Source organism: Oryzias latipes, chromosome 11 (assembly GCF_002234675.1).
Source record: "Oryzias latipes chromosome 11, ASM223467v1".
Lineage (NCBI taxonomy): Eukaryota > Metazoa > Chordata > Actinopteri > Beloniformes > Adrianichthyidae > Oryzias > Oryzias latipes.
Window position 1 is genome coordinate 12,509,457 of NC_019869.2, and position 26,992 is coordinate 12,536,448.

General features: G+C 38.9%; 1 protein-coding gene across 19 annotated transcripts in view; it reads left to right on the plus strand.

The window, feature by feature from the left end:
* Positions 1-26,992, plus strand: part of adgrb2 (adhesion G protein-coupled receptor B2) — a 320,439-nt gene that overhangs the window by 128,965 nt on the left and 164,482 nt on the right. For 18 of the 19 annotated variants that reach the window (XR_002874120.1, XM_023959844.1, XM_023959851.1 and 15 more), the window contains one exon: positions 23,791-23,874. Coding sequence is in view for 18 of the 19 variants with exons in the window: in XM_023959844.1 (XP_023815612.1) it covers positions 23,791-23,874 (84 nt within the window). In the remaining variant the exon portion in view is untranslated. The remainder of the gene's footprint in view (positions 1-23,790; positions 23,875-26,992) is intronic. The other variant, XM_023959848.1, reaches the window with a different exon arrangement.

Sequence of the window (26,992 nt, forward strand, 5' to 3'; positions counted from 1 at the left end):
GGTCTTTAAAAAGAGCCCAGCTATAGAGACTTACCCCTCATTTTTTTTTTTTTTTCTAACCAAGTTATGTGCGTCACTTCAGAGTGTACTGGACTCAAACACTACTTCAACTGTAACAAGGCTCAGGAGACTCATTTTCGTCATGTTGATGTTCTCAGCGTGGAACATAAGACTCCATCTCCCCATGTCCGTCTCTGACCTCACGGCTCCTTGGTGTTCCTGCAAAATGGATTATTCATGCAACTCGTATCATTTCTCTTTGATGAATTTGTGCTAAGGCTTGGAATGATGGATCGAGCATACTGTCGGTTCACACTCGTGCAGAGAAGCAAGTATTTGCAAGTCTTGTCATTGTGTCGCCTTCTCTATTTTTGGTAGACTTTCCTCTGGAATAGGGTTGTGATGAAGTAACACAATGATGCTAATTTGTTTTAATGTCTGTCCCCAACTTACCCCCTTCCTCATATAACCTCATATTAGGGTGAGGGGGTGGGGGGTCTAGCCTGCGATGCGCCTTGGGGGGGGGCTACTTGGCAGTGGCCCCCCTCCTATGGTTGCCGTATGGAGTGGGCCCCCCCTCTTTCGGTTTTATTTGCACCTTAGACATGTAGGGTCCTTGGTAGGGGGGGTGCTTGGACATCACTGCAAGCAAGCAGCAGATGTCCTCCTGGCACCCTACCCGCCAATTTTAACCGCACCTTAGACATTTAGGGCCCCTTGGTGGAGAGGGTGAGGGGACGTCACTGTGAGTAATCAGGAGATGTCCCCTTAGTGCCCTACTCGCCAATTTTAACTGCATCCCCCTTAGTACACACACCCCTCCCCCTTCAACATATACATTCCAACATAAACACACACACATGCACACACACACCCTTTCAAACACACATACACGCACACACATTTTGCAAGGAAGGTGGGACCTGGGTCCATCTGTCCCCTACCCCTTCCCTGGTGGGGGGTGTGGGCCCCTTGGCGATGGCGGCCGTGTCCCTTGGGTGCTGGCTCCCTGGGCCCGGCGGTGCTCTCTCCGCACGGTGGGGGGGTTCATATTACACCTGAGCCGGGGGTGTTCGTGTCCCTGGGGGGTGGGTCCTGGTCCTTGCCCCTGAGCGCTGGGCCCCGCCAAACTTCCAACAGTGGCCGAGCCTGGTCGGGCCATATTTATAACACCCCTTGTGGGCCCTCTTTTTTCCCCGGGGTTCCCCCTCCTGGGCGGGGGCGGCGGGCCCCTGCCTTGCTCCTCCCTGGACCAACCGTGGGCCGGGCGGATGGCTGCCTGGAGTGCGGAGCGGGTCTCCCTTGGGGGGTCCTGGCTCGTACCTGGGGTGGGGGCGGGGGGATGCCCAGAACTCCTGGGTGGTGGTGGGGTGCTCGTCTGGGGCTGTGGGCGTCCTTCTCCGGTGGGGCCTTGCGTTGGGCGCTCCCGGCGCGGCGGGGGGGCTGCTCTCCTGGTTGGGCTGGGGCGGCGCTCTCTTTCCCTCCGTGCCTCCCTGCTCTCTGGCTCTGGGGGCCTTGCGGCGGTCCTGCTGGCCCTGGCCTGGGTGGCGGGCTTGGTCGCCCGGGCGGCGGTTGTTCCCTGCCGGTTCCCGTGTGGCGTTGGGGGGATCTCGGCTGCCGCTGCTGCTGCGGTGGGGGTCTTGGGGTGGGGATGGCTGGGCACTCTCCCTCCTTCTTGTCACGTTCCACCATCCATTTTAGAAGAACATAAACACTCACCTGAGCACAGGTGTTAGCTCACCTTTGCACTAACAGTTTGCATGATTGAATGACTGAAATATTTCACACTAGTTGGTTTTAAGGCATAAGTATGCGTGTGAACACTATCTGTTTTGTGTACATGTCGACAGGTGGACATTTTTGCAGCTAGCAGGTGTGTTTATAACATTTGAGTGTGTGGGTGGATAGGCCCCGCCCTTTTTGTACTACATTTGAACCTTACCATAATGATTAACAACCAGTAAACTCGTTGCTTTATGCTGCTTCATGGTCTTACCCCCCTTACCCTCCTATTATCACCCTCCTACACCCCCCCCCCCTCTCTCTAACGTCCCTCTCTCTTCTTCCCATCTTTCCTTTTCCGTCCGGTCCAACACCAAAGATTTTCAATCATGGTTGAAATGAATAAAAGTTTGGCCTCAATTACAAAAGGGGTTTATTCAGACATACCTTTGGTTTGTCTGAAGATTAATAACCCCTCTTGTTAAAGTAAAATATGTCCAACACAAGAGGCCCTCAGCTCTCATCTGTCTGCCTAGCTGTTGGACAGGACAAGTTAAAAAAAAAAAAAATAAAAAAAATAATAATAATTTGTTTTAATGACAGACAAGAGTGTAGGAGGCAGGAAACTGAGGAGCAACAACACCTCCTAATCACATGATAATTCCACTGTTAGACTTGGTTTTACAAAAAAAAAAAGTCGAAAATATTATATAAGCATAGCAACATGTTGGGAGAAAATATACAGTAAAATCCTTTAGCAATTTTTTCATGTTTTAACCAAATGACAAAAAGTTACTTTAAAGCATCCATCAATGTCCCCATGATTGAAAATGACAAAGGAAATTTCCAGAAGGTGAAAAGACCAGGGCTGCACAGCCTCGCCTCACTGCAAGAAGATTCAAATGGTTTCAATTCCAGCTGGGTTCTTTCTGGGTGGAGTTTGTATGTTCTCCTCATGCATGAATGGGTTTTCTCCTGCCACTTCAGTTTCCCCCCACAGTCCAAAACCATGCTTCATGGGTTAAGTGGTGATTCTAAAAATTGTCCCTAGGTGTGAATGTGAGTGTGTGATTATGTTTTTCTCTGCGGCAGACTGGAGACTTAGCTTGGGTGTACTCTGCCTTCGCCCAACAATAGCTGGGACAGGCTCCAGCAACCCAGTGAAATGGACTCAGTAGGTTCAGATTAAGGATGGATGGTAATAAGATGGTCTATAGGTGGCACCATAAAGAAAAAAACAGTCCAAACTTTGCTGTGGGTATCTAGGCGCCAGTGGCTCAGGTGGTTGAGCAGGTCGGCCGATGATCGGAGGATCGGTGGTTCGATCCCTTCTCCCCCCAGTCAACTGTTGTGTCGTTGGGCAAGACACTTCACCATCTGTGTCTCCATTGGTGTGTGAATGCATATGAATGTCCTGGTGATGGTCAGAGGGGCAGTAAGCGCACACTGGCCGCCACGCCTCTGACAGTCTGCCCCAGGGCAGCTGTAGCTACATCAGTAGCTTATCATCACCAAATATGAAGGAGGAGTGAATGAATAATGGACACACTGAGCTTCTGGAAAAGCTCAGATAAATCGAATCCATTATCAATATTCTGGCTTCGTTTTACAGTATTTGTTGTTTATTTGCCTAATTAATGTCCAACTATTAACTATTTTGAAGTCTATTTTAAAGAGTCTTGAGAGAGTTTATTCATGGCAACTGGACCTACAATATTCTTCCTTAAGGCATGGATGAGAGTTGCAACATTTTAAGAAAGGAGATTTTAAGTCCAGCAGCTATGACTACTTCAAGATAATGTCTTCTGGATGAATCAGAACCTTAACAGACACTGTAAAAGTGAAAATAAAAGCAACATTTCTTTCCATTCCAATCCTTTTTTTTCCCAGAATCTAAACACAGACCTCCAGTTTTGGAATCAGCTTGGAGATGCCCAACAGGTACCTTTGACACGATTTTTGGGTAGATGTGAAAATTCAAGTGTTATCTGACTGATTTATTCATAAATAAATGAATACATGAACGCAAAAAAAACAAAACATACAGTCATTTTTTTTTCTTGTTTTTGGATGGTCAAGAAAAGCCATGCCATTTTGTAAAACTGTAACCATTATCGACGACAGGAGCGCTCACGTTTCATAAAAGCATACGCACGAAAACACACGGTGGCAGGCTTTTAAACCTCCGTCGGATTAATAGCTGCTTTCTCTCTCAGGTCAATAAACGCTTTAGGGAGTTTCCAAAAGGCTGCAGGAAGGAGTACGTCTGTGTTGTGTGCGGAGCAGCTAACAGGCCTCCTGGGTCAAACTGTCACTCAAAAGATAGCTAAGGAGTCGGTTGGCCAGCAGGAAATCAATGGAAGGTGATCAGGCGGCTGTGTGTGAAACATGTAAAAGTGTGTGTCTGTTTCTCGGTGGGACTTTGTGTGTAACTTACGTGTGCATGTGCTTGACCTTTACTAAGATAAAGAAAAAAAGATTGCCGTCAAGATGAGCATGGTAAATCAATTGTATCTTACAGTTGGAAAAAAAAAAAAAACCTGACAGGATCACTTCCATCCACGCTGCTAACAGAAGGAAGCACAAGAAGCTAATTGGCTAAGAAGTGTAGGAATGTGACAAGTGGAAAAAGTTATGTGGATGCTGTGGACCCGTAGGGAGGTGAAAGGTCGAGGTTGTGGATCTCAGACCCTGCTGAGTCCTATGGTGGCGTGAGCAGGAGATTATGGTACTATAGAGCGCTGAATGTGCCTCTTCCCTGCGCCTTGGGGAGTGCTGGCGCTCCTGTTTGCTTCTTCACTAGTGAACCCTGGTTGTTTAAACTAGCCCCAGCGGTGCTCATTACCCTCTCCCCCAGGCGCATTTGCGCATACAGACTCACACAATTGCGTGTGCACGGCAACACTTGTAGATACAGAGAAAGACAAGCACGCGGACAGCTGTTAGATTTAATGAAGTGCAACGGAGCTGTTTGCTTTTCTTAGGACGATGCTCCATCCGTTTTGATCCTCCCGGCTTGAGGGGTCATTACCACGGTGATGGTTCTAATGATCCTTGGACTACCCAAGAGTCGACATGCCAACAATCCTTCCAAGCTAATGTCTATTCCAGGGGGTCGCATTTCAGATGACAAGGAATATGAAAAGAGAAGAAAGAAAAATGTATTTAGTGTTTTTCAGATGCTGTTAGTGCATGTTGTCTTTTCTGTAATTATCGTTAAGGAACATAATTTGTTTCAAGTGTTTGAGTGCAGCATTTAAGCCTGTAGTTTACCCTGTAGTTACGGCAGAGGACAGCAGTCTTTTAATGTAAATTTGACTTTGTACTATTGTTGGTACAAGAGAGGTGGATAACCTAAAGAATAAACGGGGAAAACAGGAATACTCAGGTCATACTTAATCTAAAACTATTGGATAACTATTTCACAATTATGATGTATGGCCTATAGAATGGACTGTAGCAATTGTCTTATAAAAATATTGATCACTTTTTCCTCTTCGTCACTCTTTGACGCTTTGGGGGAGCCCAACTTTTTGCTTCTCGATGTGCCGCCTGTTCAGATTAAATGACTTTGGTAAAGTAATTTTTGGTACAGATTCAGACTTCCCCCTAATAATAATAATAATAATAATAAGTAAAAAAAGTGTTTTTCTTTTTCCCCATATAGTCTGAAGGCAGTTTTCGATATCTTGCTTTCACTTAAACTACACTACCTTCATTTTTGAAGGCACTCATCAGTGTTGAAGTGTTGCGTGTTACTGCAAGGCTGCTTGTCTCCACTTTGGAATGCACTAGATTTACTTTAATTGTGCAGAAGGTTGAAGAGTTATGGTATTTGAAGGAATGTCAATTAGCTAGGGCTTCTGTGTTGAAGGGTTATTAAGCTGTGACCTGAACTTTAGAAATAATCACTTAGGGATAAGAAATAAACCATATATGATCGAGATTTTCTGTATGGACAACAATCTTCCTTTCAAGTTGTGGACATCTTGGTTCACATCACCTACAGTACATCATAATCAGAAATACATATATATATATATATATATATATATATTACTGTGCCTACACAGTAATCAGTTATATCTGTGTCCTGTATTCTAAAGAGTTACCAAGTTCTTTTAATAATTTTGCCATTGCACAAACTTCATTTTCTCAGTCATGGAATGGATTTTAATCATTGGCCAAAAAATTGTTTTCTGCCTGAACTATATAGTCAGCAGAAATGTCCAAATTGTGTCCTTGAAGTCCCAAAATATAATCCAAAATGTTTAAATTGTGTCATAGAAGTCCTAAAATATGACCCAGAAAAATTATTTAACGGAAATTATAAAATAAAAAAGTAATAAATGCACTAAAGAAATTCAGTACAACTTTGGATTGGTAGATTAAAATACTATAAAATCATAAATTAGTACGATAAAAATATCATAAATTGAAGCTAATCAGAAACTGTTTGAACCTATTAATTTAGTAAATTACAGTGTACTCCAGATACTTGTGGGAAATATTTTGTGCTGAAATGTGAGTTAATATGTGCATCATTCAATCAGCTTTATGATTGAGAAGACTTGCAATGTATCATATAAACAAAGAAAAACGCTTTTTAAACTGCAATATTAGCAGTTTACTGCCACATTTTTTGTAGAGTCTTATAACAATTTAAGTATCTGTGTCCTTAAGCAAAAGGGATATTTAAAATTATAGGTAAAAAATATTAAATCAATAATTTTCAACATAATCATGCAAAAAACAAGCAGTAGGATCTTTTTATTATTATTTTTTTTGCTTTCTTCAGCACTACTGGCCTGTGACCTCCTTCTCATCATTCACTTCCTCATTTTCTACATTCACTTAATTTCTTTTCAAAGTCACATGAGTCGTCTGGAGCCTGTCCCTATCATCATCAGGCAAGAAACTAAGAACAGCCTGAAGAGATTGCTAGTTTATCACAGGGCTATAAAGCTTCACTCCTAAAGCCAACGTAAAATCACCAATCAACCTGACATTCATGAGGAAAGCACTTAGAAAAAAACAACAACAACAACAACAAAACATGTGCAGTGACTGTGAAAGCGCCCCGCTGGGATTTGGACCAGGACCCCCTTGATGCGAGGAGACAGAGTTAACCACAGCAGCAGCATGCCGTCTCACTTCAAGTCAGGGAGGCGCAGAAAAAGAGAGTTCTGCTTCCTGTCAGGCTGGCTGGAAGGCCAAAATGTGGCAACGTAAATCGATGATAATATTGGCTACAAGTAATTGAGTGATTAATCAGCGCGGCATAAGGCTGACGCAGGATTTTCAGGAGAAAGACATCAGGACATTAAACTGAAGTAACAGAGAGGAAGTCTGTGAAAGACTTGCATGAGGATATGGGAATCCAATGTTTTCATTGAAGAGAATTGTAGCTGCAGGTTCTAATCAGTGTTGTATTTCAAACTTTGTAAAAACTCACCTCTTGCTGAAATTGATAAAAGTCGTTATTTTTTTCTCAAGTCTATTTGAAGCACATACAAGCAGAAAAAGGCTGCAGAGTGTAAAGCAAAGGACAAGCAGGGCTTTCTATACTTAAGGAGGTGTGGAACTTGATGCAAGGTGATGATTGTAGATTGAGCTGATTGGAATTTTTCAATTCTATTAGTCTGGCAGAGCAGTAGCTACACGCCCCTCACTCTCCCCTTTCCGCCTCCCCCACCCTCGTCAAAGATGTGACACATTCATGAAAAGAGCCCTTTTTTTTTCAAAATGGCAGTTTTTCTATTGGTTTTATCCCCTTAGCAACTAGTTTATGTTTGGGTTGTCTGGGGTGACGGACAGGCCTATGTAATATTTAGAGGAATCGGCAAAAGTAAACGTTTGTTTTTTTCTTGGCAACAGAATATGTAAGTGATGTTTATTTGTAAAGCGCCTTTACCAGACAGCAGTCACAAAGTGCTTTACAGGAGGGAAATTAAAAAAAACATTAAAAAAAAAAAAGTAAAAGTACCAAGAATACAGCACATCATGTCAGCCAGCCAGAGGCCCATTTAGTGTAACTGGAAAGCTTTATTAAGAAAATGGGTTTCAAGGGCGGCTTTTTAAAAACATCAATCTAGTAAACATAAAAAAAAGTGGGATTTGTTTCAGGGTTTTGGTTCCACCGCTTTAAAAGAATGGTCTCCATGGGTTTTAAAAAGGGCAGGTTTTGCCCTGAGGATCAGCGTTTGGGAGGGGGTATAGAGCTGGATGATGTCTGAGATATACAACACGGCTTGTCCATTTAGGGCTTTAAAGGTCAGGACCAAAATTTCAAAATGAATTCTTAAAAATGACAAGGAACCAGGTAAGAGACTTTAAAATCGGGGTAAAGTGGGTTCTTTTGTTTGTGTGAGTCCAAAGCCCAGCAGCCTAGTTCTGGACCAGCTGAAGACGGTTTAGTTCCTTTTGGTTTAGACATGTGAAAAGGCTGTTGCAGAAGTCCAAACTTGAGGACACAAAGGCATGGATCATGATGTCTAGCTCATGCTTAGAAACCATGGATTTAAAGTTCAGAGATGTTGTGCAGCTGGAAATAACAATTCTTAAGACATTAAGAATAAAACATTCATCAAACACTACTCCTAGGTTTCTCAGGTTGGGTTTTTCCAAATGGCTCAGGTCACCTATAGTTAACATTTAATGGCAGGGATGTCACTGTCTGGGGCAATAATCAGTGTTTCCATTTTGTCGGAATTTAGCTGAAGGCAGTTGTCGCTTAGCCACTGCTTTATTTCAGAGAGCCAGTTGATTAAGGTCACAGAGTTCTAGATCAGTGTTTTTCAACCCTTTATGTGCCAAGAAACACTTTTGACAAAAATCCTGTGGCACATCAGCAACCTAAATTTATTAAAAGAAAGGGAAACTTTATAGTCTGTATTGATTTCCAGTCTCTCCATTAACTCACGTGCATTTTTGTAGTGATTAAGGCACAAAAAATTGAAGTTGCAGCTGTTTTACTAAAAGTTGCAACCATTTATAATAATAATTTTCAACTAAATTTGTTGAAAATCTGCCCAGGTAGTTGTTTTTCTCTCCAGTTTATTAAAAAGCATGTAATCACACAAAAACCAAATCAATTTACATTCTTTCTAAATTGTTAATAATACACATTTTCTTTTAGCTCCATAAGAGATTTTGACCACATTAATTGTTTTTATTGATGGTTTAACTTGCTGTGATGTCATCAGTTTTTGGGGTGGAGGTTGTTCACCATGTCAAAAATGTATTTTCACCGGTACAGTCACATCTGTACACAACTGTTCTATCTGCTTATAATGCAACAGAACTTCGTTTGCACTTCGTTTAAAATGTAATTATTCGTATCTCACAATTTTCTTTTGTTTTTTCATATTATTGGCATGAGACAGGATCAACATTACCACAGTAAAAGCACATTTTACTGCATTTTTCCTGCAACCTTTCAAAGTAAGAGGTTTTTTTTTTCCTGACAGGGATAAAACTATTAAAATATTTTTGTTCAAACTTAAGAGACCATCTAACAGCTAATTGCATGCTTTAATTTGATTAAAAGTGTCCACTAAATGGGTGCTTTGGCAAGCCACTGTGATATTGTTCAGTTCAGCATGCACTTTCCTCTAGCTAAATAAATACATTAAAAAAAAGATGCGTGCCTTAATCCTTTACTAGAAAAAGTCTAATCTCCGACATTCTTTGAAAAAGTTGTTTTTCTGTGGTTTTGGAAATTTGAAACAGCAAGTTTAGTGGAAGCAGAGACGTAAGACACGGGGATTTTTACAGAGAGTTGCAGAACAAGAATCTAAGAAAAGCATAAAGTGGTAAAACAAGCAGGTCAATGCTGCTGAGGGTGGTAAATAAATAAAACCATAGGCTATCTGTGCAAAATGTAAGAGCTTAGTGACAGTGTCAAAACAAACGCAGGAAGAAGAGATCAAAGCACAGCAGCAGACTGCCATGAATTTTTACATCCATTCATGCAGTCCTTGTCAAATTCACTACTTATGCACAATTTAGCCACAGGAAATTGAAAATGAAGACAGGAGATAGAGAGAAAACATATCTATTTATTGTCTCTTCCAGAAGAGACAGCTCATATGGTGCATTCATACACCAAGTAATCATGCGGCTAACTGAGTAGCGGATGGCGCTCACTCTTCCCACTGGGACATGCTGTAAAAGTCTTATTTTACCACAAGGCATTGTGGAGGAGAGCAGAACCCTGTCAGTGCGTTGACCCCGTACCTCAGTGGGATGCTGGTGATGTGCTGTTCTCACGGGACCATGGTTGAAAGTGTGTTTGTTTTTTTCTTTTTTTAAAGTGTCATTGCTGAAGGAGAACATGATGCTGAGTAATTTGTTTGACTATAGACAAAGTCTGCACAAACATCCCAGAGATGAGAACTGCCAGAATACAGTCCTCATTTTTCTTGAAGACCCACTCTAATGAAAAATGTGATTTTTGGTGTTTTAAACATAACCTTGTAGCATTTTTCTGAAGATGGAGGACATACATAAAGAAGATCAAGCTCAAAGCAGTGTTTCTGAGGATTTCTTTATTCAAATTGTTGTGAATCAGGAGCAGACATAAAAAAAAAAAAGCTGTTTAAAGAAGAGCTTATTAGTGACATAGAAAATAAACTGGCCCTGGTCCACTCCAGAATGGGGGGAGGGGAAGGGGGGCTGGGTAGCTCCTAATGTCACAACCTGGCTAAAAACAGCTTATTTATAGTAAAAAGACCACTGGGAGTGCTTAGAAAATAGATCACATTTTTTTTTTGTATCATAACTTGTGAGACCGCTAAAATGTTACACTGCCTTTTTCTCTGCATGTGTGAACCTTTGTAGTGTCCTTTGTGAAGATTTGCTAAAGTGCAACGCAACGAGAGATTGGTTTTCTTCTAGCTTTGATTCATAGATCAAATAAAATGCCCACACAAGAAATCTAAACTTTCAGATGCACTAAACCTTCCCCATTATTTTGCTTTATTATTTTGAGTTTTATTTTATGCTAATAAAGAGCTGTCAATTCTTACACAGTTGATTCTTTTTTTTTTTTTTTTTTGTAATTCCTCTTGCAATGGTGTCAGTCGGGTACTTTTCAGCATCAAATGTTTATTTAGAGGAGACATTGCTCGTCACCAGAAACAAAAGCTTAAACAGAAAAACAAAAAATGTTAAAATAGAAGAAGCTAAGAATGTTGCCTGACTAATATTGGTAAAAAGGAAATGGATTACAAAAGAAAGAATCGTGCACCGACAAACAAAAGACCTTGGACTTCAATACTGAGGAATACTGAATGAACAGGAAGAAACTGTAATAGTCTGAAACTGAAACCAGGTATGATGATGGCAAAGAGGAAACGCTAAACTTAACCCAAAAACCAAACTGAACTGAAATTACCTAAAGAATGAAAACCAAGAAAACATAACAAAAACAACCAAAACTTCACTGTTGCGTCCTAAAAAAAGATACAGTTAGCCGTGTTTCAGCAGCGTGTAGAGCAGTTGACCCCTGAACGGAGTATTGCAAGTTTGGCTCCCGCCTTACCTGCCAATGAGTCGAGGAGTCGTTGGGCAAGACACTGAAGCCTGCAATGATCCTGGTGGGAGCATGGGCGAATGGGACTGAGATTGTAAAGCATTTTAGACCGTCTAAGAAAGTCGAACAGTGCTACATAGGTATATGCCATTTACCATAAACATTTTGTATTTCTAGTAACAAAATCGGGTTTGCCAGATTTGACATTTACAGTATAGACCTGTAATTTTTAAACCCTTCTTGTTTTGATGAAACATATTTTTCTTAGAAGTATCTAAGACATTATTGTTTAAACTTATCTAAAAACAGCAGCTCAAAGAGTCCTGAATCTCTTACTTTTGCTTCACTTCAGGATGATTTTCAATTTTGGGTTTAAAGTGAGGTTTCAAAAGCACTTTCCTATTTTTTTTTAAATTAGATAAAAGTTTTTTTCTTTTTTAAATTCCCACTGTAATTTGGTTGCTACTTTATGCTGCATTTGTCCTTGAGAGTAATACAAACCTGTGATTAGGCCTGCTGATCTTGGGTGAAATTAGCTCTTTAGCATGGATCTCCATTCACTTTTGAACAACTGCATTGCTCTCTCCATTAGCCTTGTGGCCAGACTGCCAACAGTCATTTATCCAGGCCTTTGTTTTGCACAACACCTTTTCTCTCCTTGTGATAAATTGGCTAAAACATTTTGATGCAGGGAATCTAAAGGAAAAGGACCAACTCTAGGGACTACAAACCAAGTGTTTAGAAGGCCTGGACTATTTATAGTTTTATTGCAAATATATTTTCCATGTCTGTTGGCTGCAGGTGAACCGTTGCAGAATGTGTGGATCTGAGGGATTATTTCCTTTTTTCTTCATTCAATGGAAGCAGGAAGTGTTATCTTACAGACACGGCAGACAAAGAAGGATTTTTTTAAAGAAAAATTTTAACAACGCCAACTGTTTTACCAAGAAATAAAGCTAGGAGTTACTTCTTCTCCAAAGGTGCTCAACTGCATGCTCAGTACTGGAAAAATACATCATTCTCTAAAAGTACTCTGTTGTTGTTCCATAAGACTGCCATCTTAGCTAGGTTTTCTTGAATATTAAATTTATAAGTCGAATTTTCACAGCAAGACTGATTCTTTTTCATCATAAAAAAGGTTTTAATGATCCGGGATTTAAACTGAACAAAGATGGATTATTTTATTAGCAAAGTGATGAATCCTGGCAATAAAAGGTACTGGAAACATATGTTACTAAGAAAATACAAAAAAGGAAAAAAAAAAAGTAATCTACAAAGGATTTATGGATTTGATTAGCCAGTATTGCAGTTTGTAGTTTTTTTCTGAAGACGGATTCAAGATAAAAAGGTATTTTTGTACATGTGTACATTTTATCAAAATAAACGTTCATAGATTTTAAATAATATTAGGAATAAAGATTTAGAAGGGCAAGAATAACTGATTTCAGCAAAACAAGAAATACATACACACACCATCAAACCTTTTTACTTTCTTTCCCAGTACCTTTTGGAGTTTTGAGTACTGTATTTTCCGCACAAAAGGGCCACTGGATTATAAAGTTTACTGTCAATTCATGGTCTATTTTCAAACTTATGTCATAAATATACCGCAATGAGCTATAAGGTGCATTAAGCGAGACAAAACGTCTGTGTGAGATAAGTCTGTCAGTCAGTCAAACTGTATTAAGTGTGTACACTGTAACTTGCAACACATAAAACTACAGGCTGATGCTGCTAAAACAAGTGTTAATGTGACTACGCTAACTCCCAACTTTGTTAGTAACACATTAAAAATAACACAGTCCAACACTGTTACACACGTTGGCAAACTGACACTACACCAAACATATTGACAGAGTGCCATGTACCTCCTAAAATCGCTTTTTCATCAGTTAACACTTCTAGAATTAACCCATATACAGTATAAGTATCTCCAGGGCCTATATCATACAAAATCAACTTTTTGAGCTTTTAAGTTTATTGTAATGTTAATTCTTTACAAAAAAAATAACAACACCAAAGGGGTATTTTTGATCAATTTCTGGGAAGTCCTATAAAACCATACTATCTAAACATCAGCCCTTCCCAATCCAGGAAAACGACTGGAGTTCTCACATGTGATGTCACAAAGTGGTGAACAGCCCCTCCCAGGAAGAGTCTGCGCTGCAAGCCCCTCCCCCCTAGGCTAACACACACACCCACTTTCTCTGCGCACTAGTGGTTATAGGCAAAACACTTTTGTAAGGCTCCACAACATTCACATCCATCTTTGTCTAAATTTTGGATATTGTTTGTTTTAGTGGGTGGAATACAGACACTACAGCCGACTCTAGGTTGACGACATGAAATGGGCGGCACCCACACAGAGAGAAAGCCGGTCCCTCAAGGATCGAGTCGTCTTACTTCCGAGTAAAATTAACTACGAAAATTCATTAAAAAAAATGTTTTTTTAGTGTTCCTAAGGTAACACATTATCATATATATATGGATAAAGTTTACTCAGAAAGGCTTAAGAATAACATGATATAGGCCCTTGTAGTCCGCCTTATAGTGTGTAAAAAACACAGTATTTTTGTTCTAATAAAATACAAAGTGATCAATAGAAACTAAGCAAAGATTCTTGAACACACGTCTGTCAGATCACTCCCAACACACAGCAGGTCGAGTATTTGAGTGGATGTGAATGAACTCTGGTCTGTTGAAAGAGCATGGAATCATCCTTGTAATTTAGAGTGAAAGAGTAGACCGCCTTACACCCAGGGGTTTGTGGAACATATTGTTCTTAATGTCTGGACTTTCCCGGAAAATTACAGACATTGATAGAAATAACACACCCCTACCAGAAATGTTATGGGCCCTAGCCCCACTAGAGTGAACACCATATGGGCCTAAAGGATAGTTGTAAAAAGCACACACACAAAAAAGGAAAGAAGACAAAGTAAATGTAAAAACAGCCAATCTGAACAAGGATTAAACTAAGAGCTGTTCTGGACTGTACCATAGTGAAAAAAAGTGCTCAGTAATATAGCTGGACAAATTCAGAGAACAGAAGCAAACATTACCAAGAAAAAATGAAAAAAAAAATGTTTCAATTTATTTCACAAAGACCATGGGAATAGGGGAACCTTGAAAAAAAATCTCATCCCAGGCACCCATTGACTAGTTCATGTTCCATTAAGTATCTGGTCATATCAGAGACATTAAATCGGTTTATTTTATGCCATTTTATTTCATACCCTGTTTTTATATATGTATTTGCATTTCTGTGCGCCTGTCCTTCTACTTTAAAAAAAAACAACAGAGCGCTGGAATGATTCAGCTCCTGTCTTGCTGTAGACAGCAGCAATATCTTGCAGCTGCTCAGCTCAACTGAGCATGTCTGTGATTGACTGTGTGCGTGTGGGTAAGAGTGTTCGCATTGGTGCGTGGCTGTGTGCAGCGAGCATGAAAGGCCCCAAACGTCGGCCTTCTGTCCTGCTGTGCTGACCCCTCCCCCTTGATGAAAGGTAGCTGAAAGAGTATCAGTAAGTGCTGTGAAAGTGTTTGTGTACTCAGGAGACAGGTTGAGGGGGAGAGTTCGTCTCATTATCCTGTCTTCACTGCTAAACTCAGAACTAAAAAGCATTTTAAACTCTTCCTATACCCATTTTGTCTTCAGAAATAAAACAATAACCAAGAAACTGCATGATAAATAATGTGCACTTCTGTCACTGCATACTAGTGTAATACTGCTTCCATCAGTGCATTTGAATATAGCTTTTTCCCAAAGTCATTATAAATGCAGGGATGATCATGGAGGAGAATTAATATCACTTATGTATTAATATCAAACAAGGCCTTTAATATGGAATCTCAGAAAAAAAAACATTGTGTTGAAGCCTAACATTGTTAACAAAAAGTGTGAAAAGACTATAGAATAACAGGGAAAGAAGCCAAATGTAAACAATCTAAAAAAAGACACAAAAAACACGTATAGAAGTGAAAGAGCATGTGAGTCATTGCAGCTGGCCTTTATCACCACTCTCCCTTTTTTTTATGTGTTCCCTGTTCCTTATGCCATCAGTACAAAGATGTTGTTATGGTAACAGCATATGAGTGCAGAGTCAAATCTGAACACTAATCAGGCGTTTACTGTGGCTGTTTTATGTGCGAACACCAGGCCAAGAAAAAAACTGTGGTTCAAAGAAAAAAAAATGGTTATCTTACATGATTTAGGAAAGTGGAGGACAGCTGTCAAAAGGAGATATAGAATTTCATAAAGATTATAGTTCTCAATCTGAGCTGACTATTTAGAGTAATATTGTCTTGGATTTTCAAGATTCATGTTTTCAGCTTGTTTTTTATACTCAGATGATTACCAGAAACATCTTTTACTTGAACCAACTTATTCACATCTTATATTGACGACAGTCAAGGCTTTATAGTGGAAAAACTATGGTAATCATCACAGACTTAAAGTCACATCCAAGACTGTATTAACACCAGACATGGTTTCACTTTAAAGCACCATTGGTCATCCAACTACTTTTTTTAGGTTCAAATTGTGTTTTAAAGACATGTAAGCTGTGTTGCCGCTTTTTGTCCACACTCTAGCACAGGTGGCAGTAAAGGCTTTTTGTTGGTGTACAGTGATCCCTTGCTATAACGCGGTTTACTTTTCACGGTTTCGCTACTTCACGGATTTGCATCGTGCATTGTGTTCTGCATTCTGATTGGCTAAAAAAGTCACTCCGCTTCTTCTCTACCTGCGCGTCAATAATGTTGCAGTTTAATATGTACACGTACGTAAATCAGCTTTCCAAATTACGTACATGCAAATCATCTTGCAATTTCAAGTTTCTCTAAAACCCATAGAAAAAGAGCAACACCAACTGTCAATCACTATGTTCTTCTCCCGAACAAACACAGCTTCACCGCGGGCTTGAGAAGGATAAAACACTGCAGCTTCTCAGACTGAAGAGCATTGAAATACACCTGAGCCACTATTTGTCCGTTTGTACTTTGTATTTTTTTCATGATCATTTTAAATTTTCTCCCGTTTAATCCAATTCTTCGGGTCGCGGTGGGCGGGGCTAATCTCCTCGATTTGAAGCCTTCTGTTCACATTGATGATTAAAATTATTATTTGACAGTACAGTACAGAAGTTATTTGTTGAAAAAAAACGTTTTTAAAGTACTTTGATTCGTGAAACAAATGTTTGAGCCTGTAAAATGGTTTGTTCTTTCTTTTCAATGTATAACAGAGTATTTAATTGTATAATAATTGTTAAAAAAATAGAGGTTTCTACTTCACGGATTTTGCCTATCACGGGTTCTTTTTGGAACGTAACCCCCGCGATAAACAAGGGTTTACTGTATTATTTGCTAATACTAGAAACAAGAAGGGGTGCAAGTACACACTTTACCATCCTATGACCTTTGTAAAATAACAACCAATCTTTCATATTTGTGTTTTAAGAAGACATACTGCTTGAGTGTGTTACTAGATGTCTTTGGTCTGTCTTGTTAAGCAGAATGTGGTTCGTGGTTTAGTTTGTCTTGTGACTTCCGGCATCCTGCCTCAAGCAGGATAACATGTAATAGGGTAGCTGCTTAATTCACATTATGGATTTTAAAGAGTTTTGCTCCAACGTTTCATGCTCCCACCGGATCCAAACAGAAAGCTGGGCGCCAGGATTAACCATGACAAAGCATGGGTCGGAGCGATAAGACAGTGCAAACAAAGAGGACTCTGGCGGTCAATCATACTCGGGTGTGGCATGAACTCCAGAGGGGAAAGAATGTCCTAATTCCTAGAGTTGACTTGAGCTTTGGGACCTGTGTACATTGTTTATTTGTTTATTTTTTACCTCTATAGGACACCACTGTCAGCTAACAAGGTCAGTTTCTTATGTTCCTGGTATCTTTACATTTGTGATTTATATTTTGCCCCATTGTTTTATTTTATGATAAAATAGTGAGTTTGTTCCGGTAGAGCACTTGTGTTGTCTAAGAGCTATGGATTTGACTAGATGAAAGACAATTGTACACATTCCAATGTTCTGACCCAGTAAGAACCTTATAAAGACATCAGTCAATCTTCAGGAATTATAGTCAATGACTGTCCTTCTCATAAACACATCAGCTGTACATTATAACAAAGAATATATTTTTTAGAGGATTTATCAAAAAAGGATAAAAGACATTTATAAACAAGTTAATTCAAGATTTTCTAAGCAACAATGTTTGATTTGGTTGAATTGTTTTGCTGTAATATTTCAAAAAATGTTTGCTCAAGGTAAAATTGTGTTGGTTGGTCATTAAATACAAATTAATAATCATATAAAATAATCTAACGGTTTTCTGTCTTCTGTGGTTACCACCTTCTCACAAAAATCTATTATGGTCCTATTTTGCACAAAATTATGGGGAATCTGTGGTGCAGAGGTAGAGCTGTTGGTTACTGATCAGAAGGTGACAGGCTTGGTTCCATCCTTGCCTGCCGGGATGGGCTCCAGCAGCCCCGTGACCCCGAAAGGCCCAAATCGAAAGGGACAACAGGTTTAGAAGATGAATGAATAAATACCTTGTACAAGTATGCCCATTTTTGCCCAAAGGCAGCCCGTCTCCGCCCACAAGGGCAGTTGCAAAAAGGCAATAGTAAACGCCATTTACTATTTAATTTGTAGTCACAGAAAAGATCCATGGAGTATCATTGCTAGTGTACCGTGTGAAAAAGTGGAACACAAACCGGAGTCTGAGACTTGGCAAACTAGATTCTGAATCCATTTGGAAGGTGCAGTGACCTCCAGGCTACCCAATCAGACACTGTCCTCCACAGAGCAGATTTAACTTCTCTCTTCATATCTGCAACTGGAAGAGAAAGAGGTTGGAGCTGAGTGAGAAACAGCAAAAGATGGAGTGGCTCTGTCTGTCCAGTGGCTTATAAAAAGTCCATTATGGTGCACTTCTATCAGTTTGGGCTCTCCCAGATGGACCCCAGAGTAAATGGACGACACCAGAGAGCTATAAGCTGAGATTTGATATATAGAAATAGCTGTGTGAGTGTGTCTCTGTGTCTGTGTGATTATGTTTTCAGGGTGTCTGCATTCAATCAAAACTGCTACATAAAAAAATAAAAAAAACGCCTAATAGTAGTGGACCGTAAACATTCCCTTTTAGCTATGTTTTGTGCAGGTGACTTACTTTACACAGCTGTTTTAGAAGGGTAATGCATGCTCCGCACTGCCTCACTCACAAACACGCGTGCATGCAGTCTTCCTTGCAAGCATAAATCCCAGCTCAGTCTGACAAAAAAAGCCTGCAGCTCTAAGTGGCTCTGGCACAATCCCCTTGACCAGCCTGCAGCTTTAAACTGCTCAAAACTGCTTATTGGATGAGCTTGATTTATTAGTTATTACTTCTTATCCTTCAGATGCATGTGTGTCAAGAGTGAGTGGTTATTGGCCTGTGTGCAAGTGCTTATATGCTCATTTGAAATCTTCCATCATTATTTGCATTGCACTAAAGAAGCTGAAAAAAACCTTGGCCTGCTGAAAAATCGAAATGGCATTTTGTATGAGTTGCATTAGATGTTTATCATAAACAATAAGATAATGTTTACATTTTTAAAGAGGTTGATTGGACATTTGACGACTCTTTAATTGGTAGGATTCATTCCTGGCATTCAATTCAAATGTTTTGTTTTTGTTTGTTTTTTTTTCAATTTACTTTTTCCTGTAAAGTTGAAAGATAACTCAATTTGTGATATAATAAAATACTGGCAACTGGACTTTATGGTATATTGTACAAAGACAAATGTCAAAGAACCACATCTATGAAGTTAGGTTTCTAGCAAAAGTACTGTCCATCTGTAGAATGGTTTGGAAATGATGGAAGATACTCGAAATATGGTAATTGATGTATTTCATTGCGGCATTGCAACTCGAAAATGAGCTGATTCTCACATTGTGATAAGTGATATACAGGTTGGAAAAACAGACATGTTGCCGAGGCCCACTCTAGTCTGACGTCATGGAATGGGCGGCACCCATAAGGAGCCAAAGGCGGAGCCTCCGAGATTGAGTCGCCTTACTTTTGGGTAGGAAAATGAGCTGTGAAAATAACTCGTGTTCTTTAGTGTTCCGAAGGTAAGATTTTATCATATACATGGATATAGTTTCATCATAGAGGCCTAAGAAAAGCACGATATAGGCTGCTTAGAGGCGTGACTCGCTTTTTTCACACAACATATGGGAAATAAAAAAAGTGTTAGTTTGCATGAAACTTCATCCGCTCTCATAATGTCTACAATCAAATTAACATCAAACAGTCAACCCACAGCAGGGTTTTAGTGTAATGAAAGAAAATATGAAAGCAGCTGTTTGGAGTGTAGCTGTTTTTTTTTCTTTTTTAATAAAAAAGAAATGTCTTTTTTTTAAACAAAAAATTGTGTTTTTTTCTTCATACATAGATTTTTTTCCTGTATTTTTCACAGCTTTTCTTGTATAACAAGAAGAGGTTGTTTGTTTATTGTCATTTAAAATGATTATAGAACAGTCTTTATGACATAATTTTTATACCCACACTTGTGTTATTTCCGGCACAAAGAGATAAACTTTTGCAGTAATGCAAATATAGACATTTGTTGTGGTTTTCTAGACACTTATTAAATCTTAAAACTTGAGTTGCAAATATTGTTCAAGTCTGGTAGGGTGGTGAAACATCGTAAATGGACAGTGCACAAAAGACATTCAAGATTTAAAGACACAAATTAAAAAATGGAAGATTAAAGTAACCTTTAATTGACATTACCTATTACATGTCAGTGTAATAATAATAATAATAATTATTATTATTATTGCAATGCTGAGTAAGAAAAATACAGCATCCCAAAATATTTACCTGAACAAAACAGATGAGTTCTCTGCTACATGGTGTCTACACCTCCTTCTTGAAATATTGACAGTAGCCAATGTAGAGCTGTGATACGTTGCCCCTTAGGTAACCCTTAGGTACCCTAATCATCCTGTAGCCATCTTCATTGGACTTTAAAAGAAGGGTTAGGTACAAGTCGCATGCAGGGGTGAATTATGGTTCACTTTTCATGTCATAAATAGTGGCGTTTTCCCCCTGGAGTTACAGAAACAGAAGAAATTGCTGGGTGAAAGTAGGCGTGACAGGGGGCTGAACGATTAATGAAGTATGTGATGATCTGTCCATTTAAACACAGTCCAGAACATTAAACAGTATAGCTGGGTTCGTAAAGGTCAGTGCTCTGAGGGGCTTATCCATATTGATCTCCACATTCATTTTGTTTTGAGCACAGTGTCCATCCAAAACCTCTTTTTATACACCAGAGAGGAACAAACAGAAGCAGGAAAAGCAGTGAGATGGCAGAACATCCTAAGATTGAAATATTCATGCTGTGTATTTCCTGGCTTGTGTGACCACATTGAGGACGTGTGATCCTTTTAAAACCACCCATTCTCAGTAGGGCTGCCACTTTAAAACAAAAACAAAGCAGACACCCATCAGAGAGCCCTCAAAAACTCCCATTGACTGCTGCATCAAAAAGCACAGGGTTCCTTCAGAACATATTATGACGAAAAAGAAGACATTCTACCTAAGGGCCCCTTACCCCCAATACACACACTATTGAAATGGTAAGCCTTGTATACAGAACAGGTAAAAAAAAATCTCACACGTAACCTTTAGATTCTCTGGGTTCTGTCTGTTTTGCCGCTGACGTAGGATTTTTACAAAGAACACAAATTGCACTAAAAGGAAAGTAAAGTTAAGCTAATGATCTGTCTCAAATGCTAATTAAGTTCTTATTTGTTTTTAATGATTTTCTTCTCTTAAATTTTGCTGATGCGTGTCACTAAGTTAGAAAGCTAAGTAGGATTACAGTGATGAGTATGAAGATCAGTACTCAGAGCCAAGAGGCAGGGAAAATACAAGTATTAATGTCAATTGCCAGCAGAACAAAAACAACTCAGAACTAAGTATATTTCATAAAAATCCTTAATGAAAATACTTCTTTTCTAAACTGTGTTAAAAGCAGATTTTGCAGCATTTTACCGAATGGTGGAAGTACTGAACCGTCTCTGCTCGCCTGCTTTGCTGATATTTCTTCATAGATGTAAAATGTCTCTATATTTTTAATCCATTAAAATATAAATCAACATTTTTTCTGTTCATCTATTCTTTGGATAAGGACTTGTAATAGCAAAAAATACCCCAATTGGAGGTACTTTTTGACAGTTTTTTTGCTCTTGCCTGCTTGTCTATGACCATCTCTGTGTCTAATGCTAATGCATAACTTAGAAAATCATGCAAAAACAAACTCCAAAAAAAATGAAAAAACACAGCCTTTGCTTCAGTAGTCAGCAGGAAATAACCAGCTGCAGGAAAAGAAACACACAAAACAGCAGTCATTTACCTAATTTAGAAAAAAGGAAGATTAGTTTTTATTATAATATTTTTCAGAAGAAACCTATTTTCCAAGTACCACTTACTATGCATTATGGGAGTTTTTTGCCCTATTTTTTCATGGTTAGTCAAGGTTTAAGTTGTTTTAGTTTGTAATTATGTTTTTTGTTTTGCTCAGTTTTGTATTAATTTGACATTATAATTGAATCACAAGTAGTTGCGTACAACTATGAGGTGATAGTGCCATTTGCTTGTTCCAGGTAGAATTGAAGCACATACATTGTGCTAAAAAGTGATGTATGGATGCTGGAGCTTGGCTTTTGTGTGGGTGCAATGTAATAATGTGGAGGGGAAGAGAAACTATGTTGATCCCTGGCACTTCTTTAACCAATTGTACACAACTTGGCAATCTTTTTTGGAATTCCGCTGCTTCCTTTAGGGTTGTGGTCCACAACCCCCGGGCCACGGACCGGTACCGGTTCATCGACCTCTTGGCATCGGATATAAAAAATGCATACACTAACTTTGATTATTTCTGTTATTTTTATTTTTTGATACCGTATATTCTGATACCATTCTTGTCTTTTATTTTGGAAAACTACCAGATTCTGTTCACCACATCCGTCTGTCTTGGCGCGTCACCTGACTTCAAGCAGCCGCTCGGACTGCTAAGTTAGTAGCCAAAAGCCAAAAAGATCATGAAAAACTAACAGAAAACTGTATTTGGCGTGTCTCTTTGGGGAGAAAAGAGCAAGCGAGGAAACCAAAAAAGGGGCTACGACTTCTAAGAAAAATAAAGCTGCTGTTTACAGACAAAACCAGGAGTTTTCTTCTACACACGGATTTATTTAGACAGTTTTTCACATGGACAGAAGCCGCTCCGCTCTGCCTGATAGGTGGCAACTGATTTTTGAATGTTTCACACGCAGATAATAAAGATGCACAGGGATTCATATGTGCTATTATAATTAGAAAATACCAGTTTGACGCGGGGTTTTGTTTGCTTCATTTATCCATCACACCCTAAAAGTAAATTTGCAGCTAAACTTAGCGTCCGGTTGTTTGCATCCACAGTGATGTCTTCATCTTCATCACAAAATTAAGTTTAAATCTGCCACAAACAATTTACAGAGAAGGAAGATTCAGTCAAATATAGTAGCCATCCTGCTAAAGATGTTTTTGATATGAGGACACTGGTAAAAAGGAGATTAATGGAAATGTAAGCAGGCAGCTGTTAAAAACCTTCAGCACAAGAAAATAGTGCCTGTGTTAAAAATGAATACACAGTGAAGCCGGATTAAGGTAAAAAACCAAATCTGATAAATCATTTTGCTCTGAACGATGGATCTGGGTTGAGTTCTCAATGTTATAACGAGAAAATGAACTGTAATTGCACTTTTTTGAATTTTTGCAGAAATACTTCTACAAATTAATAACTTTCCTTTAACAAATCCTTGTCATCTGCCAAAAAAGAAAACATTGTTTTATTTTTTAAACAAACCTTTAAACTTTAAAAAAGAAATCTACATATACGGTCAGGACCATAAATATTTGGACAGAGACACATCTTTTTTTCTAATTTAGTTTCAATACATTACCACAGTGAATTTTAAATACAACAACTCGGATACCATTGAAGTGCAGACTTTCAGCTTTTATTCCATGTGTTGAACAAAAAGATTGCATAAAATGTGAAAATTCACTGGTTCTCTAAAAAATTCTATATAAGCAAGTAATAATAGTTTTTTTTTTAAATTACTTTTATATACGAATCTCATCAAATTACTATCATGTGAAAACACATTTCTCTTTTTGTTTTTAAATTGACATTCTAAAATGTAAATGCAAAAGAAAACCTTTTCAAATATAATCGACATTCTAAAAATTAACAAAAACACTTCAAGGTGGCATAAAAGTTGGCTGTTCCAAAAGCAATGAATCAATCAAATCAATGAGGGCATTTGTAGATTTTGTAGATTTTCTTTTTTTTTCTAAACTTGGCATTTCTGAAAATACACAAATAGATGCAGCTGCCAAAAAGGAGTTATTGTTTCTAGGAAAACGTTAAAACAAACTATGGCATCACTTTAATACGTCTTTACTGTGTCTTTTATTTTCAGAGCAATATGATGATGAAGACCTGCGGGTGAAGACCCAAAGGCCACGATCAGCTGACCAGCCAGGTGTGTTTCAGGCACAAACAGGTGAGTGTTAGGAGTTAGTGTTCACCAGAACAGCTTGACCTCACCGGGCTGCATCTGTAGCTGAAAATAGTCAGTTTCTCATAAATAATTGCACTGGAGGAGAGCTTAAAGAAACACCCAGATCTCCGCCAAACTTTGGAGATTGAAATGCATGATTCTCAGAGAATGTGTGACACTTTGTGTGAGGGAGATTTTCAAATCGTACATAATTAAAAGGAGTGGAAAAGACAAATTGAATTATTCATTGCTTGATACATTAAACTTGAATACCATAGGAAAAAGTGTGCTCGGTCTCATTTGTCTCTGTGCGGTCCTGTGATAGACAGGGAACCTGTGGAGGGCAGTATAGAAAATGAAAGGATAAATGAATAAAATTCACATGGAGAGAATGGCAGTTGGGATAGACATGGGATGGAGGGAATTTGCAATATTCATATAAACCAAACTGGAATTATTCACATGCTAGGTTCAGCTGGTGATCATATGCATATAAACAGGTTTCCATATTCAGACCCACTGCATTGTCAAAATAAAAAAGGGGTCCCTACCATGAGGGAAAACCCTTGGTTCTTTTCTCCATTGAGCACCACCCTCCCCTTCTCCTTTCTCCACATTCTTCCATTTCTCCAGGCATGTGTGACGAGCTTAAGCCCTGACTCACGGCATGTTAATGAAGATGTAATGCGATTAACGGACATGCAATTAATTTGATTCCCGTTGTTACCACGTGACGACGCCTCCGTCAATGGACGCAGAGCTCAGAAACAATTGGAATCCCTCGACTTGTTGTTTGTCAATGGTGGAACTAAGATGAAGCATGAAGGTTGGCAGGAGAACAAAAATGTTAAAGAGCTCTGTTTGATTAGATTTCTACAGAAGACTAAAGCTTTTTTTTCTTTTTTTCTTGCAGTATCCCTTTGCAGTATAATTTCACATTATTTAATTTTATTGAATTATTATTCTAAACGTTGAGCATCCTTTTGCATAAGAAATCAAGCCTTGCATTTAGTGTACATTCCTCTTGCATTTAAACATTCTCTAAAGACACATTTACATTCAAATGGCTTACATGACTTCTTTGTCTCCAGAAATGAGGTTTTTGTTCACAAATGATTAGCAGAGTCTTTATTCTTAGATAGAAAATCCAACCTGCAAAGGTTCCTCTAAATCCAGATTAGCCAAACTGGAAAACAGCCACTTAAAGTTGAAAACCAAATTTACTTCTGACTACTTGAAAGCAGAAATGCCCATAATTTACCTAAGAGACCCCACTCCGATGCTAGGATCTTGAAAACGTGTATTTGTGGCTGGGCAGGCTGGATCCATGAACGTCTTTGTTTCCTCATTTGGCTGTTTCAAACTTGGACGGCTGGATAGCTCCAATATTGCTCACCATTTTTGTTGCCCTGGTAATGTTCGCTTGGGGATGTGAGGGGTTGTAGGTTTAGTTTAGGGCAGGCTTACTCCAGGCCAACAGTCCTGCCCACAACTCAGAGGTGAAATTCAAATAACCTATTGCCGCTTTACAGAAAATATGTCCTATAAAATGACTTTCTTTTTAAATGTTGGTTAAAAATGGCATAATCTTAATTGAAAAACCACTGGGAACACTTACAATAGATCAAAAGATAATCGGAGTGGGACTTTAATTAAATGGAAGGCTAGCACTGCTGCAAATAATACTCTGATTCTCCACTATGTTCACTTGATGCTTTTGCAACAGTTTTTTAATCAAATGTCAATGTGTGAAAAGCTAGGTTCTTGATTGGGGACAGTGATTTGCAGTCTTCTTTGTGTGACTTCGCTCCAGAGTCTGTTTTGCCGAGGCCAAAATGTTCTGAGTTTAACCCCCTTTTTCTGTCGTAATGCACCTGTTTTCATCTTAAATTAATAAATAACCAGAGCGCTTCACACATGAGATAAGTGTTAAAACATAAGCACAAAGTAGGACTAACGAGGACAAAACACAAAGTAAAAAAAAACAAAAAAACTCAAGCTCAAATAAATTCTATTCAGTTGTCCTTTATCCAATGTTTTGTTGTTTGGTTTTTTTGTCCTTGCAGTGTTTTTGTCAGACTTTTCTCTTTCATTCCGTGCTTGTGGGAGGCCATGGTTGGAAAGCGTCCAAAAATCAATTGTATCAAGAGAAAAATGGACACAAGCAGAAGGAATAAGCGAAGGGCTAAGCGAAGTGGCAGATCTCCTTTTGTTACCAAACCATAGAAGTTTCTGAGCTGCTATTATATGTTATGCCATGCTTTGTTTTCCCAGCATAACATTTTCATGTGCCTAATTAAGAAAAGGTAATCAGGAAAGCAGTTGATTTTAGTCCTTGTTTATTTGCACTAGTGAACTCCTCCAATAGCTGTGGCTGATTGTTTTTTTTGGAAGTTGTGTTCATCTGTATGACAAAAAATCCTCTTCAACTCTTTTCTTCTGGCATTTTCATCGCTGTTTTGTCATCTTCTGAGAACCACCGCCAGCACTCTTTTTTTTTTAATATTCACAATGGTTTAAAAAGAAAACCCATCCACTAAAAATAACAATCGTCTTTGCCTTTTCATCTACCTTTTATTACTATCGATAAATGTTTGAAAAACAGTCCAACTGTGATATGGACATTCCTGAATGCTTTGGTTTGGAAAATAATGGCAACTTCTTCTAGTACACCAGACATTTAAAAAAAACATTTCTAGTATTTACATGGAACACTTATTATTTAGTCAAAAATGCAGTAATTTAACATCATTCATCTATTTTGCTAAGTCTACTTCTAGAATGTTGATACAGGGTGTCTTGAGACTGGACACATTTTTTTCGCTTAAAGTGAGCCAGAGTTAGCTTCCCCTGATAATCTGGAACAAATTTTGAATACACCTAAGCGGACCCTGATCCATGACCATGAACCACTCTCTGACCCATCTTTGGAGGTGGTCTCTGTTTGATTCCAATCGGAAAAAGCTTTGGTTCACTCTGAGATTCTTGTCTGAATACAATCCGTTCCTGGAGTGGAACAACTGAACTAAAATGGCCACTGTAGCCCATGGTCACGTGTTCTAAACCTGGAAGGTAGCAACAGATGAGCTGCAGACAAATGTAAAGCAACGACTGTTGTGTT